Source organism: Eubalaena glacialis, chromosome 2, assembly GCF_028564815.1.
Source record: "Eubalaena glacialis isolate mEubGla1 chromosome 2, mEubGla1.1.hap2.+ XY, whole genome shotgun sequence".
NCBI classification, from domain to species: domain Eukaryota; kingdom Metazoa; phylum Chordata; class Mammalia; order Artiodactyla; family Balaenidae; genus Eubalaena; species Eubalaena glacialis.
Genome location: NC_083717.1, coordinates 101278812 through 101293596, shown reverse-complemented (window position 1 = coordinate 101293596; position 14785 = coordinate 101278812). Strand labels below are relative to the sequence as shown.

The following is a 14785-nucleotide window of genomic DNA, read 5'->3' as shown; positions in this document are numbered from 1 at the left end:
AAAAGGCATCGGGTTGGGACCAGCACCCCTGGAGGGGTCTGTAAGGAAGAGAAGGTCCACACAGGTGGACCCTTGCCCTGGAGAGCCCCCATGCCTGTTGGGAAATCCACTGAGACAGAAGAGCTGGAGAAGCCTAGACTCTATTTGTGAGGAGCACGCGTGTGCTGGCTTGCCAACAATCAGAGCAGAGAGAGACTTGCACTGATGGCTGCCACCTTGTCACACTTCCCAATTTGAAGGGGCAAATGCCCAGTGCCCCTCACTCCACACTACAGCCTGGCAGGAGATCAGGGGAAAGATTCAGTCTACCTGCTAGAAGTGGGATTGCTGAATCACACGGGAGTTCTATTTTCAATTTTTTGAGGGACTTCCATACTGTTTTCCATAGTGGCTGCACCAATTTACATTCCCACCAACAGTGCACAAGGGTTCTCTTTTCTCTACATCCTTGCCAACATTTGTTATTTGTAGGCGCTTTGATAATGGCCATTCTAACAGGTGTGAGGTGATATCTCATTGTGGTTTTGACTAGCATTTCCCTGGTGATTAGTGATGTTGAACATCTTTTCATGTACCTGTTGGACATCTGTATGTCTTCTTTGGAAAAATATCTATTCGGTTCCTCTGCCTATTTTTAAAATCAGATTGTTTCCTTTTTGCTATTGAACTGAGTTCCTTTTATCTTTTGGATATTAACCTCTTATCAGATATGATTTGCAAGTATATTCCGTAAGTTGTCTTTTCATTTTGTTGTTTTCTACTATGCAAAAGCTCTTTAGTTTGATATAGTCCCACTTACTAATTTTTGCTTTTGTTGCTTGTGCTTTTGATACCATATCCAAAAAATTGTTGCCAAGACATATGTCAAGGAGATTTTCCACTATGTTTTCTTCTTAAGAGTTTTATGGTTTCAGTTCTTTACTCCATTTCAAGTTAATTTTTGTGAGTGGTATAAGATAGGAGTCCAATTTCATTATTCTACCTGTGGTGATCCAGTTTTCCCAACACCATTTATTGAAGAGACTATCCTTTTCCCATCGAGTATTCTTGGCTCCCTTGTCAAATATTACTTGACTGTGTTTGTGAGGGTTTATTTCTGGGCTCTCAATTTTGTTCCATTGGCCTATGTTGTCTTCTTTCCTATAGTTTCCATGTCTTGCTCAAATTACATATCTGATCATACATGTTATCTATCCATCTTTTCCACTAGAGCATTTACTATATTAATCATAGTTACTTAAAATTTCCTGTCTGATATTCTAATATCTGTGTCATATCTAAAACTGGTTCTGATGATTTCTTTGTCTCTTGATAGTGTGTTTATTTTTTCCATTGCTTTTTTGTAGACTTCATAATTTTTGTTGAAAGTCAGACATATTGTGTAATGCAGTAAAAATGAAGTAAATAGCTTTCAGGCCTTGAAATGGGCTTTTTGTTTTTCTTTTTGGCCTTAAGCATGGGTAATTAAGTCAGTCTGGAAGGGAATTGAGAGTTGGGCTGTGTTTGGGTTTTGTTGTTACTATGATTACCTTTAGTACTCTACATGCTTCAGATTCCTCTTACAATGTAAACTGCCTTGCCAGAGGTTTTTGTTTTCTGTTAGTTTACTTCCACATCAGCATCTGCTCCACTCTCAGTTTTAGATCTTTTGTGTCTTCTCAGAAATGGTCTTTTCCACACTTGTGCCCCTCTCCCAGCAGTAGACTGCTGTTACCTGTCAGTTGATGTTTGTTAGCCTGGTAGTGGTTGGTATTCTCTGTTCTGAATCAGCATCAGCGTTGGGTTTTGTTCCTGGGGCTTGGGATAGGGTCTTCTCAGTAATCCAGCCTTGCCCCAGCTGTAGCAAACTTGTTCTTGGCCCAGTATGTATTCCTGGCCTCTGGCGTAGAGGTAGTTTTCTCTGTTTCCCAGGTGAGTTGTGTCTCCACTTCTTCCCTAAGGGAAACTGCATTTGCTGCCCTTCCTCCCCCCCAACTTTTCCCCCTCCTCCTGCTGTGGCTTAAAGCTTGTTGTTGTTGTTAACATAGAGGAGATAGAAGGGTCCAGGCAAGGCTTTATGCCTTTTTTGCAGTGTCTTCTATTACATTCCCCCAGGCTTTCTCAAGACTGTTATTCCACCCTCAATATTTCTTGTAAGATGTGTGGAGAGAAGCTTGTAAGTGAGGGCAACTTCTCCCTTGTTTTATGTAGCTACTAAGGGTTCTATATTCTCACACTAGACCATACTCAGCTTTAAGCAATTCATTAAAAATTTTGGCTAAGGGAATTCCCTGGTGGTCCAGTGGTTGGGACTCCGTGCTTCCACTTCAGGGGGCTAGGGTTCAATCCCTGGTCGGGGAACTGAGATCCTGCAAACCACGTGGTGCAGACAAAAAAAAAATTTTTTTTGATTGAATTCTTCTTACTGGCTTTTATGGTATCTGGCTGCATCTGCCCCCGATGAGCAAGTGCTTGCATCTGGTCTCTCCTTGGAGGCACCTTTCTTTAGATTTGCTCTGCAATCTCCAATGGGTTCAAGGAAAATTTTGAATTTGCAGACAGTCCAGTGTTTTTTGGTGGAAGGGTGGAAGTAATATCATTTTAGTTTTCTACATCCTAAGCAGAAGCCAGAGTCATGGCACGAATTTTAATCTTGCTCATTGTAAGGTTGCCATGTGGGATCCAGTCATAAGGCTTGTGCCAAAATCTAGCCAATCATACAAAATTTTAATGTGTCTCTACTCTAGAGAAGTAGCCTCCAAAGTCTTCCATATCCTAATCTTCCCAAATTGTGAATATGTTATGTTACATGGCAAAGGGGAATGAAGGGAGCAAATGGAATTAAGTTTCTAAATTGGCTAACCTTAAAATAGGGTAAGTATGCAGGCTTGTCCAGGTGAGCCCAATGTAATCAGAAGGGTTCTTAAATATGGAAAAGGAAGGTAAAGGAGTCAGTATCAGAGTGATGCAATATGAGAAAGACTGACTATCCATTGCTGGCTTTGATAATGAAAGAGGGCCATGAGGCAAAGAATGGAAACAGCTTCAGAAAAGTGGCAAAGAAACAGATTCTCCCCTAGAACCTCTAGAAGAACACAGCCCTGCCAAACATCTTCATTTTAGCCTAGTGAAACTCATTTTGGACTTCTGATTTCCAGAACTATAAGATAACACATTTATGTTGTTTTAAACTAAGTAGTAATTTTCTATAATAGCAATAGGAAGCTAATACAGTCTCTGGTGCTCTAAGAATTGTGTATAAGGAACTCTGGTAACAAAAATTTTGTTTGTGAAAAACAAACCAAAAATGAAAGCCAAATGAAAATATAAGAAATCAAACTGAATATAATGTAAATAACCTAATAAAGTGATTACTTCATCCTGATAAAAAGGAATTTTTTTTATTAAGGAGAAATTGAATCAAGTATTTTAGATCTATGCTATAAACATCTCCTCAAAAAAGAAATAAGAAAAACATGTCTTATAAAATTCTTTCAACAAGTGCTCTAGCCAATACAAAATAATTAATCACAACTGAGAGATAAAATCTTACTAAAAGTTGAAAAGGTCGTTTATGAGCACAGACTCAGAAAACATGTGACTCTTGATAGGTATGCAATGTGAGAAATGCATTGCGAGAGAAATCTGTACAAACATATTCATGATTAAATAAACCATAGAGGCTCTAGTGCAGCTACCACTACTGCCTTTGTTTTCAACTTAAATTTTTATCGATGCATAAAAATTAAAATGAACAATCATGTACAGCTCAATGAATCTTCACAAATTTAATATATGGTGTCCATGTTACCAGCCCTCAGAAACAAAATATTCAGCACTCCAGGTGCCCTCCTTTCTAGCCAGGACCAATTCCCAAGAATAAACATTATCTTTACTTCTAAAATTATAGATTAGTTTTGCCAGATTTTGAACTTTGTATCAGTGGACTCATACAGGATCTACTCTTTTGTGTCTGGCTTTTTTCCCCCCTCAACCTTGTTTCTGTGATTTGTTCATACTATTGTATATAATTATAGTGTGCTCATTCTCATTGCTGGTAGTATTTCATTATATAAATATTCCACAGTTTATCTAAATTTCATATTATTGATGGGCATTTGGACAGTTTGTTTTGATTATTATATAAATAGTGCTGCTAAGAACATTTTGTGCTTTTGGTGTACAGAAATATGTACATTTCTGTAGGTTATGTACCTAGGAGTCATAGATATGCTGGTCCAAACTCGTACGTGTTCAGCTTTAGTAGATATTGATTGTACACTCCCACCAGCATGGCTGCCTTTTATTTTAAGAAAATGCAGGTTTGAATTTTTTTAACTCTGTTTGAGATAAGTGTAGATTTACATGCACTTGCAAGAAATAATACAGAGAGATCCCCATACCCTCTATTTAGTTTCCCACAATGGTAACTAACACCTTGTAAAACTATAATACGGTATCACAACCAGGATATAGACAATGATATAGTCAGGATATGGAACGGTTCCATCACAAGGATTCCTCGAGTTTCCCATTTTAGCCACACCTACCCTCCACTTTAAACCATTTTTTCTGCCTGATGTGAAGTTAATAGGCGAGGAAACAATAGATGATCCTTTTGTTACAGAAATGTTTTCTACTAAGGTGAAGTAGCCCACAGAGAAGTATTGAAACAGGTGTTCAACAGGGATGACTAGCCTATGTTGGAAGGATATGCATTCATAAACAGCCGTATTCAGACTAGGAGTGAGCAATGAAGTTTACTAAAGATAGACCAATTTTGTGCCTGTGTACATGGTTTTATAATAAAACTGAGATCACTCCACCTTTTGTGAATCCTAGGGTGTTAATCAAGTACGTGTTTTAGCATATGAATAATAAAGCCCAACTAGTTGCTGGGAAACACTGGGAGGATTAGGGAGGGCTTGCTTCCTCTAAGTCTTCAGAAGAAATTTCCCTTTTCCTTCTCTGCAACAGTTTTTCATAAATTAAACACTGGTGTTTTTATTTTATTCACCTCAGGGGGCAATAATCCATTATTCATAAGAGTTCAGACACTGGAGTGTGACAGGCTTAAGCTGAAATCCTGGTTCTGTTACTTAGTAGTAACTGTGGACAAATTCTCTTAACCTTGGTTTTCCCTTTTGTAAAGGAATAATAGCATACTGTTATAGTAAGGATTTTTGAGGCTTAAGTGGGATTTTTTATGTAAAATGTGGATTTCTCTTGCTCAGCTTGCTGTTGACTTTGCTGTGGATTTAACCATCTTTCTATAGGTACAAATGGAGACCACTTGTCATGTCTAGATTCTTGCCCAAGTCTGAGTCCAGCATCCATTCATCTAGCATAGTTCTGCTGTTCCTTCAATGTCTACTTATATTCTTGAGTCAGGCTATGAAGATTACCTTAATTATCACTGTACTTTTTCTTCCTTTGCTTTCAAATGCTTTTAGTGTTTACTATTTCTTTCTTGTAATTCTCCTATAGTGTAGACACCATTTAGGGCACAGTCATCTCCTTGTTATATTTTAAAATAATCACTAAAAATTTGAGATTTTGTTATAAAAAATGCAAATGTTGACGAATATTACATCTCAAACTTAAATCCTGATTCCATAAAATCCTACCACCACAACCTTCTCTTACAGTCTTCACCATTTCAGTAGTTGTCTAGTTGCTCAGGCTAAAATTCTTGGCATCATCCATGACTCTTTTATTTGTTCCACTTTCAACTTCTATATATAAATAAATCCAATGGACTCTGCCAGCAGACTTATCTAATATAACTTGCCAGCTCCTCATCCTTTAACCAACCTGTTCTAACCAATCACCATGTCTCACTTCTATTACTGCAGTATCTCCAACTGCATTCCTGATTCCACCCTTGTCCCCTCTATGGTCTCTTGTTCTCCCCAAAGCTAGAGTGATCCCTTATAAACATATTTTAGGTTACAAGTATTATTTGCTCAAAATCATCCAGTGCTTTTCCATTTCACTCATAATGAAACAGTCCTTATAACTGCCTATAAATTATGAGATGCCCTAACCTACAGACATATCTCTGACCTCATCTTTCTACTTTTCAATTCCTTTCTCATTCTACCTCAGCTACATTGGCTTCCTTGCTGCATTGCAAATATGCTAATCTTCTACCTGCATCATGGCCTTTTCATATGCTGTTCCTTCTACCTAAAAAGTTTTCATTCCAGATATCGACATAGTTCATCCTCTCACTTCCTTTGAGTCTCTGATCAATATTACCTTCTCATAAGGTATTCTCAGGTAACCCAATATGAAATAACACCAGTTTCAGTGGATGTGTTTATAAACACACATTAGAAGACTCTAAAAGGTGGAGACAAGAAGGCAGACTAACTAGGAACCTCAGGACCCAAGGTACAACACAACAGTGAAATCCTTGGGTTTTCTTTTTGACTCATATTTCAAACTGGGTGCTAGAGAAACCAGAATCCAGAAATGGTGACAGGCAAAGATAAAAGAAGTCTCAAGAAAATCCTCCTCTCTCTAGCCCAAGGACCAGGAAAAGGGCTGCCTAGTAGGACAGAAAACTTTTAGACAATGACTGCTTACTCCAGCCAAACACAACAGGAAAATCTGCTGCTCCAAATCCACCACTGCCAGAAAAGGGTGGTTGGAGAGCCTCAGCTTCCACTCTCACTAGGGTAGTATCAGAGGAGGCAGAGCAGAGACCGAAGACTTTTATTCCCACAGGACTGAATGAGGTGCACTTTCCTCTCCCTATGGAAAGTGGTGTCAGAGGAGGCCTAGTGGAGACTGTGACCACTGCCCAGATATAACAAGGCTACCCTCCTCCTTATAGTGTCAGTGGAAGCCACTTGGGGAGCAGTAACAAGGCATCCCTGTCCCTAAAAGCCAGGGTGGTATCAGTAGAGGTCTGCTGGGAGCTGTAACAAACCCTCCTCCCACCGCTATGTCAAAAGAGACCAAGTGGGTAATCTGGACTTTCATTCCCCACCTGACAGTGCCCTTCTCCCCCAACTAAAGCAGTGTCAGAGGAGGCCTGTTGAAACACAAAATTTAGATAAGATTCAGAGTCTTATAATACCCAAAATGTCCAGGTTTTAATTGTCATATAAAAAAACTAGGAAACTCAACTTGAATGAGAAAAGACAATTGCCAGCATCTAGATGACACAGATGTTAGAATCACCTGACAAGGATTTTTCAAGCAGTTATCATAAAAATGCTTAAACAGTAATGAACACACTTGAAACAAATGAGAGAACAAAGTCTCAGTGAAGAAACAGAAGATATAAAAAAGAACCAAATGTAACTTTTATAACTGAAATGTACAATAACCAAATTTTTTAAAAAATCAAGAATGGGTTTAACAGCAGAATGGAGGGGACAGAAGAAAGAATTAGTAAACTGGAAAATAGAATAATAGAAATTGCTGAATTTTCAACCTTCAGATTAATTCTACCAGTCATAGCCTATAAAACTTCCTGAACAAGAAAATTTTTGTTTACTTCAGTTAAAACTATCCATTCTGATATTTAAATAGGATAAGGTATTTATATTAGTGTTCTTGCCTTTACTTCAGGCAGTTTGCATGTGGAATGCTTTGAAGACCCATAGGAAGAGTGTAAAGTAGACACCCCCCACTGGATTTACCAGACGACTTTAAAACCCTTCCTTATAAATCTCCTAGCTCATTGCTATTGCTCATCTAAATATGTTATATACATTCTTCTTTAATTACATAATAGAAACTAGTTAAAAGCATAAGAATCATAAAAGAAATATGAAAACTATATTTGCAGATGATATGCATAGAAAACCCTAGACAATCAATGACAAAACTAACTTGAATAAAAGGATTAAGTAAGATAGTGACTTATAAAATTTCACACAGAAATCAATATGAATTTTCAGGGGACACAATTCATTCTACAACAGGTCTGTAGGAAAGTTGTTCTGTTCTTCACATTTTTTTTCTTATAGTATTTTTGTATGAATGCTGTGCTCATTCTCTTTTTGCTTCTTATATTTGAATTAGTTGGATTTTTCTCTATAATTAGGAGACTCCTGTCCTATGTGTATTGATGGAGGTGGGTGGTCCTCAGGGTTGTTTTCTAGCATGTACCTCCCAAGGACTCCCTCCTTAAAATATGAAACATTTTCTTAAAGAAATGGTTTGGTTACTAAGAATTGACACAAAACAGTTCTAAAAAATTAGTCAAAATTTGGACAGATTTATAAGAAGGACTTGAAAACAGTCAATAGCTTCTGGTAGTCCATAATGGTATAGTAGTCTTAGGAAACAATATTGGGGAGGTCTTTCCAGGAATATGAAACAATACCTTAGTTTTAAACCCAAGTGCCTAAATCTCTAGCTAAGTACTCTAGGATGGAATCTTACTTCCCTTCAGCCTTTGAGTCCTACCACTCCTACCTACACACACACACACACACACACACACACACACCATGATTCAAAAAATAAGTTTTCCTTGATTAATGATTTTATGTTCTACAAGGAACTCAATTAGCTCTAGAATTTACCCAATATTATTTGCTATAAAAATGCCAGCAGTGTTCCAAAAGCAGCTTAAAATATTTCTCTTACAAATATAAAATATATATGGTATGGTTTTCTTTCTGTGGCAATTTGGGTTTCTACAATAATTCCACTGCCTGTAAAATTATTTGGCTTTCTAAAGTAAACAACTGATTAATTTTAGTATAACAGAATTTTCAGAATAAAATAAATAATCATTATTATTTTGAAACACAGACATCAATATGCTATGTTTTGTAAAGCAAAGAACTACAAATTTTTTTGACTGGGTAAACAAAACGCTGCAATTCAAAAGTTTTAGGTACCACAATAATGATCAATACTTAATGACATTTGTACCTGACAACCAGAGAAAAATGTTATTCCCTAGATCTTCTTTAAATTCATCATTAAAGAAATCACTGGATTCTGGAAACGCTTCCTGGAATGTTGCATAGATAGCTTGTGCCAAACAATCAGGATACACCTACCAAAAACAGAGTCATATTAAAATAATTCCATATTTCATTTAACATATCTCAACTATCAGAGAAATTACTAAATTTGTGAAATATACGTGCCCCTTTTTTCTTATAGCTTGCTTTTGGCCATTTAGCACTTCTTTGCACTTCTAACTGAGGAATATAAACAAAGAAGAGTTGAAAATAAAGTCAGTCAATTTGGCTATTTGTTAGCATTTTGGGAAAAAAAATTTAATTTGGATAAAGGATGAAGTTACAATTAAGATAAGATACTTTAATGATTCTACATTTATTTCATTTAACCTTGCTATTGATACCCTCTTTCAGAAAAAGAATACTGTCTTTCAGGTCATTATAATAAAAAGCATATATATATATATATTTTAATTGAAATATATTTGACATGTAATACTATGTAAGTTTAAGGTGTACAACATGTTGATACATTTGTTTACTGCAATATGATTACCACCATAGCATTAGCTAACACCTCTATCACGTCACACAATTATCACTTTGAGTGTGTGGTGAAAATAAAGAGCATGTTTTTAAATAATTGAAGCCTGTTTAGGTGAGTTAATATATTATAACCACGACTGTAAAATCATGATCAGATTTTATATTTGTATCATACAAATAGATGGTACTACCAGTATTCTATTAGACTTAAATTCGCTTGACTACTAAGTTTCTCTCGGGGACTGACTAAACACAGGAAGATACCAGATTTTTATAGTAAAGATTTAAAATATTTTATCTACTATTTTGGAAGGCTGGCAGACACCAGAAACTAGAAGAGGCAAGGAATGGCTTCTCCCCTAGGGCCTCTTAAAGAAACTAGCCCTGTTGATACCTTGATTTTAGTCCTGTAAGACTCATTTTGGACTTCTGACCTATATAACTGTAAGACAATGAATTTCTGTTGTTTTAAGCCACTAACTTTGTGATAATTTTTACACCAGCAATAGGAAACTAATATAGTCGCCTAATCCAGTAGTGCTAAAATCTGCTGGTAATGGATGGTATTCTTTGAAGAACTCCATAAGTTTTTTTGGGTAGGGGAGAAGAGGAGAGGGAAGAATGCTTTAAAATACTGATATATTTAATTTTACTGAATGAACCATGAACATTTTTACTACCAGAAAAATCACATATTATAATTGTGGTATATAAAATCACACTAATAATCAAAATTTAAAAGTTGAACAAGGTAAGTAAGAGGAACTTTTAAAAGTTTTCTGTGACTATCTCACCTTCAGGAGATTAGGGGAAAAAGAGATCAAGTGTCAAATGATGTTGGGAAAATTTCTGAAGGAATATCATTGTATGACATTGGAAGAAACTGAAGCAAAAGCTATACTAAATATGTTCAGATTCAGTTAATTTGTACTGAATAGTGAGACCTGAAGCTAATTTTTTGATTCTTAAATATTAATAGTTTTCTCTTTCTGTGGTAAGATAAATCAGATGAGCCAATAGTAACAAAACACTTTCTTATTTGAATGAGTTAAAAATAACAGAAATTGGTCAATGAGAGTTGAGGCTCCATTTCTACTTATAGAGCTGTGGAGGTAATATACCTGTAGGGAGGTGGCGTGGTTCTCAAGCACTGAGACAGGGAGAGGCAACATTATAAAATGACTGAACAAAGGTCAAGGGGTCAAATTATTACGGTGTACATGTTATTTGTTCTCAAGTGAGGCTTTGAATCTTGGTTAAACAACTTCTAATTTCTCCTTGGAAAAAGCCACTGAAAATAGGGACTTAGAAAAAAAATGAAGTCATGATTTAAGAAGGGTTATAAATACAATACCTATCAAAAGGCACATCCATCCCAAGGGAGAACATTTGGACCATAAATGTAAGACTAGAAATTACAGAATAAGGGATATGCAATGGTGCCACTACCTCCTTTGTTCACATTAAATAGGTCTTTTATTCTTTTCTTAAGAGCCCTGTGTTAAAGCATGCTTGATTTCATCAAGCCACATGTATAGGCTAGAAACACCACAAAGGGATAGACTAGATGAAAGCGTATGGATAGGAGAAACAGCTGGTTTTGTCATCTCTAGACAATTTAATGACCAAAAATCCTAACCATTAACTATTATTTTCCTGCAAATAAGAAAAATAAATTTAATATTAGCAGAGAAAATCTTAGTCTATCTTTCAGAACATTAGTGTTCTATAAACAATTTATGAATCATAGATCAACCTCTTCATCTGATGGACAACCAGCTGTGGAACTGAGAGACTGAATGTCTTGCCAAGATCACCTGGGTAATTACGAGCAGATTCCAGATGTGAAGCCAAGTCTCCTTATGCCCAGTCCACTACTGATTTCCTTCTACAATACTGTATGTATATGTTTGTGAGATAGATCAAGACTGAGCATAAATATTTGGCAATTTAAGTTTGTTTATGTTTTCATCATGAAGGACATTTATTTTTATTTTAGGTTTTACCCATGAAAACATTGACTGACTCAAAAATACTTCTGTATTTCTGATTTACAGATGTCAGTACAACAAAGTATTTGAATGTGGCTTCTGCTTTGAAATGCTAGATGTTTACATTTTAAAGTACTCAGTGAAATTCCTACATGTCTTCATTTCACATTACTCAAGAGCATAAATTATTTTAACCAAATTATTTTACTATAACAGACATAGTAAAACATTTGATTCATAAATTTGTCCATTGTTCTTTACTGTAACAGGTGCTTAGTACTTAGGCATAACACAAGAAGTTAAGTCCTCTTAGATCGAAAGATACTTTATAAAGTAAAAGAAAAATGATAATTTTGTAGGTAAAAAACGAAGACTATACATAGAACAAGTCAATAGTTTTCAAATTATTAATATGCAAACAAATACATATACCACACTGAGGAGATTCTGTAAGGCTTTTAGTCAGTAGAATACAATATTCTGGGGTGGAAGGGCATGACTTTTTAAATATTATCATTATTAACTCTACTTTAGGCAATTTTGCTTGCAAAGTAACAAAATATGTTCTCATATGTGTTTAAATAAAATAACTATTTTTATATTTCACTTGCTATAAAAATAATTAGCATAATTAGTTAATTTCTATATTTACCTGAAAAAATGCATCCTTTCGACTTAGAGGTATGCTCATGAAAAGTGACACATAACTTTCTGAAATTCTATCAAACAAGGAATCTTGACTTTCTCTGTCAGGCTTAAAAAATAAAACACACATGGAATTAAAATCATTAATATTACAACTTAAAATTAGAATCTGTTTACATAATGTCAGTAACTCTATCTTCTTAAAGGGCAGATCAGTTGCTATAGTGGAATGAGCATGGGTTTTTGGCATCATGCAGACCTGAATTTGAATGCTGGCTCCATAATTCATTAGCTGCACTATCCCAGGCAAGTTAATTAAGTCCTAGTTTCCTTATCTGCCAAATATAGATAATATCACATACCTTAAAGTATTATCTTAAAATTAAATAGGGACAAGGATTATGTTTTGTTTGACTTTGTATTTCAAGCCCTCAGCACGGTGCCTGGCACACTGAAAGCACACCAACATTTGATGAATTAATGAAGGTTCTTGAATAGTAGTTGGCATGCACAAGGCAATCAATGGCATAGTTGCCTGCTATTATTCTATAACCATTCCATATTTTTCATAATCAGTAACTCAATATAAAATCAAAGCAATTACTGGAATGAGACAGCCATAGCCAGAACTAGTAAAATTGTGACATGAGAACTATACTAAAAACAAAGTAAGTAGAATGTCATAAGAAGGAAGAAATCTGTAGATAATAATAAAGTCAATATTAAAGTCCTAAGGTAGCACCTTGAATTCTTGCTCTATTAAGCAATGAAGAGATAAATTAGAGTGCAAATCCATGAATTAAGCAATAAAGATGAATTAGAGTCCAAATTCATTTATGATGTCAACAGTAGAAGCACAAGCTGGAATTAATAGGTTTTGGTAATAAACATCAAAAATGATCAAATTTAGTGGTAGTTTTCTATGAAATTAGCATGCCATATGAGCTAGGATTCATAAATGCATAGGATCTTAGACATAAAATGGAAGTTAGATATCACCTAGGTTAAGCCCCTCTATTTTAATGACTGCATTGATGCTCAGAAAGATTAAGAGAATTATTTAAGGTTATACACAGTTAAGTAACTGAAAGCCAGACTAGAATCTAGGTCTCCTAACTCCCAATACAGCTTTTATGCTTGTGTAATAAGTTTATGGGAGGAGATGGTAGCAGAAATAATAATGATAATGTTAATAGTTAACAATTCTTGATCATTTATATAATGGGCAGTGGTTCTAAGACTTAGGGTTGTGTGAGAATTAAATGAGATAATATATAATTTACTAGTAAAGAAAGTATATAATTTACTAGTAAAGAAAGTTGGCATGTTTCAGTTACATGATCTACACTTAACACGTGTGATGAAATACCCAAACAGAAAGTTCCAGAACATGTCTTTGATTAATACAATTCAACCTAATGTCCACACCATATATACCTCCACAGAAAACTGAGTAGCAAAATGGTACAGTAAATTTTTATACATGTTTTGGTATGCTTGAAAAGAAAACGTATCCTACAGCTTTTGGATATTCAGGTTACTGATATGTTCATTAGATCTAGCTATTTAACATATGTTAAATCATACTTGCATTCCAGGAATAAATTTCATTGGTCAGATTGTATAACCCTTTTAATATACTGCTGAATTCAGTTTGCTAGTATTTTGTTGAAGATTTTTGCATCAATATCCATCAAAGAGGATATTGGTCTGTAGATGCTTTTTTTGTTGTAATATCTTTGGCTTTGGTATCAGGGTAATGCTGGTCTCATAAAATGAGCTAGAAAGTCTTCCCTTCTCTTCAATTTTTTGGGAGAGTTAGAGAAGGACTGGTGTTAATTCTTCTTTAAATGTTGGCAGAATTCATCAGTGAAGTCATCTAGTCCAGGACTTTTCTTTGTTGGGAGGTTTCTGATTACGGAAACCTGATTGAATCTCCTTACTAGTTATAGGTCTATTCAGATTGTCTATTTCTTCATTATTCAGTCTTGGAAAATTATATGTTTCTAGGAATTTGTCCATTTTATACAGGCTACCCAGTTTGTTGTTATATGTTTGTTCACAGTACTCTAATAATCCTTGTTATTTCTTTGCCAATAGTAATGTTTCCACTTTCATTTCTGACTTCGGTAATTTGAGTCCTTTTTTTTTTTTTTTTTGGCTGCACTGAATGACATATGAGATCTTATATGAGATCTTAGTTCCCCGACGAGGGATCGAACCCATGCCCCCTGCAGTGGAAGCACGGAGTCTTAACCACTGGACTGACAGGGAAGTCCTCACTTTTTTTCTTAGTCTAGCTAGAGGTTTGTCAATTTTGTTGACCTCAAAGGACTAACTTTTGGTTTTACTGATTTTCTCTACTGTTCACCAATTCTCTATTTTACTTATCTCTACTCTAATCTTTAGTAATTCCTTCCTTCTTTGTTGTTCTTTTTCTAGTTCCTTAATATGTAAAGTTAGGTTGTTGATGTATTGTTTTTTGATTTATTTAAAACTTTAAATTTCTCTTTTAGCAATGCTTTTGCTTTATCCTATGAGTTTTGGTACATTGTGTTTTTTGCTTTCATTTGTTTCAAGTTATTTTCTAATTTCCCCTGTGATTTATTCTTTGAATCATTGGTTGTTTAAGAACTCTTATACATCAACAATGTGCAAATAATTTGTACATCCAGTTTGGAGACAACT

General features: G+C 35.3%; 1 protein-coding gene across 1 annotated transcript in view; it reads right to left on the bottom strand.

Annotated features, from left to right (window-relative positions):
- FAM227B (family with sequence similarity 227 member B) overlaps window positions 1-14785 on the bottom strand; it is a 263913-nt gene that overhangs the window by 192874 nt on the left and 56254 nt on the right. Inside the window, exons 8-9 of the mRNA XM_061180326.1 lie at window positions 12105-12206; window positions 8881-9007 (exon numbers count right to left, since the gene is read on the bottom strand). Of these exons, the coding sequence (XP_061036309.1) occupies window positions 8881-9007; window positions 12105-12206 (229 nt within the window). The remainder of the gene's footprint in view (window positions 1-8880; window positions 9008-12104; window positions 12207-14785) is intronic.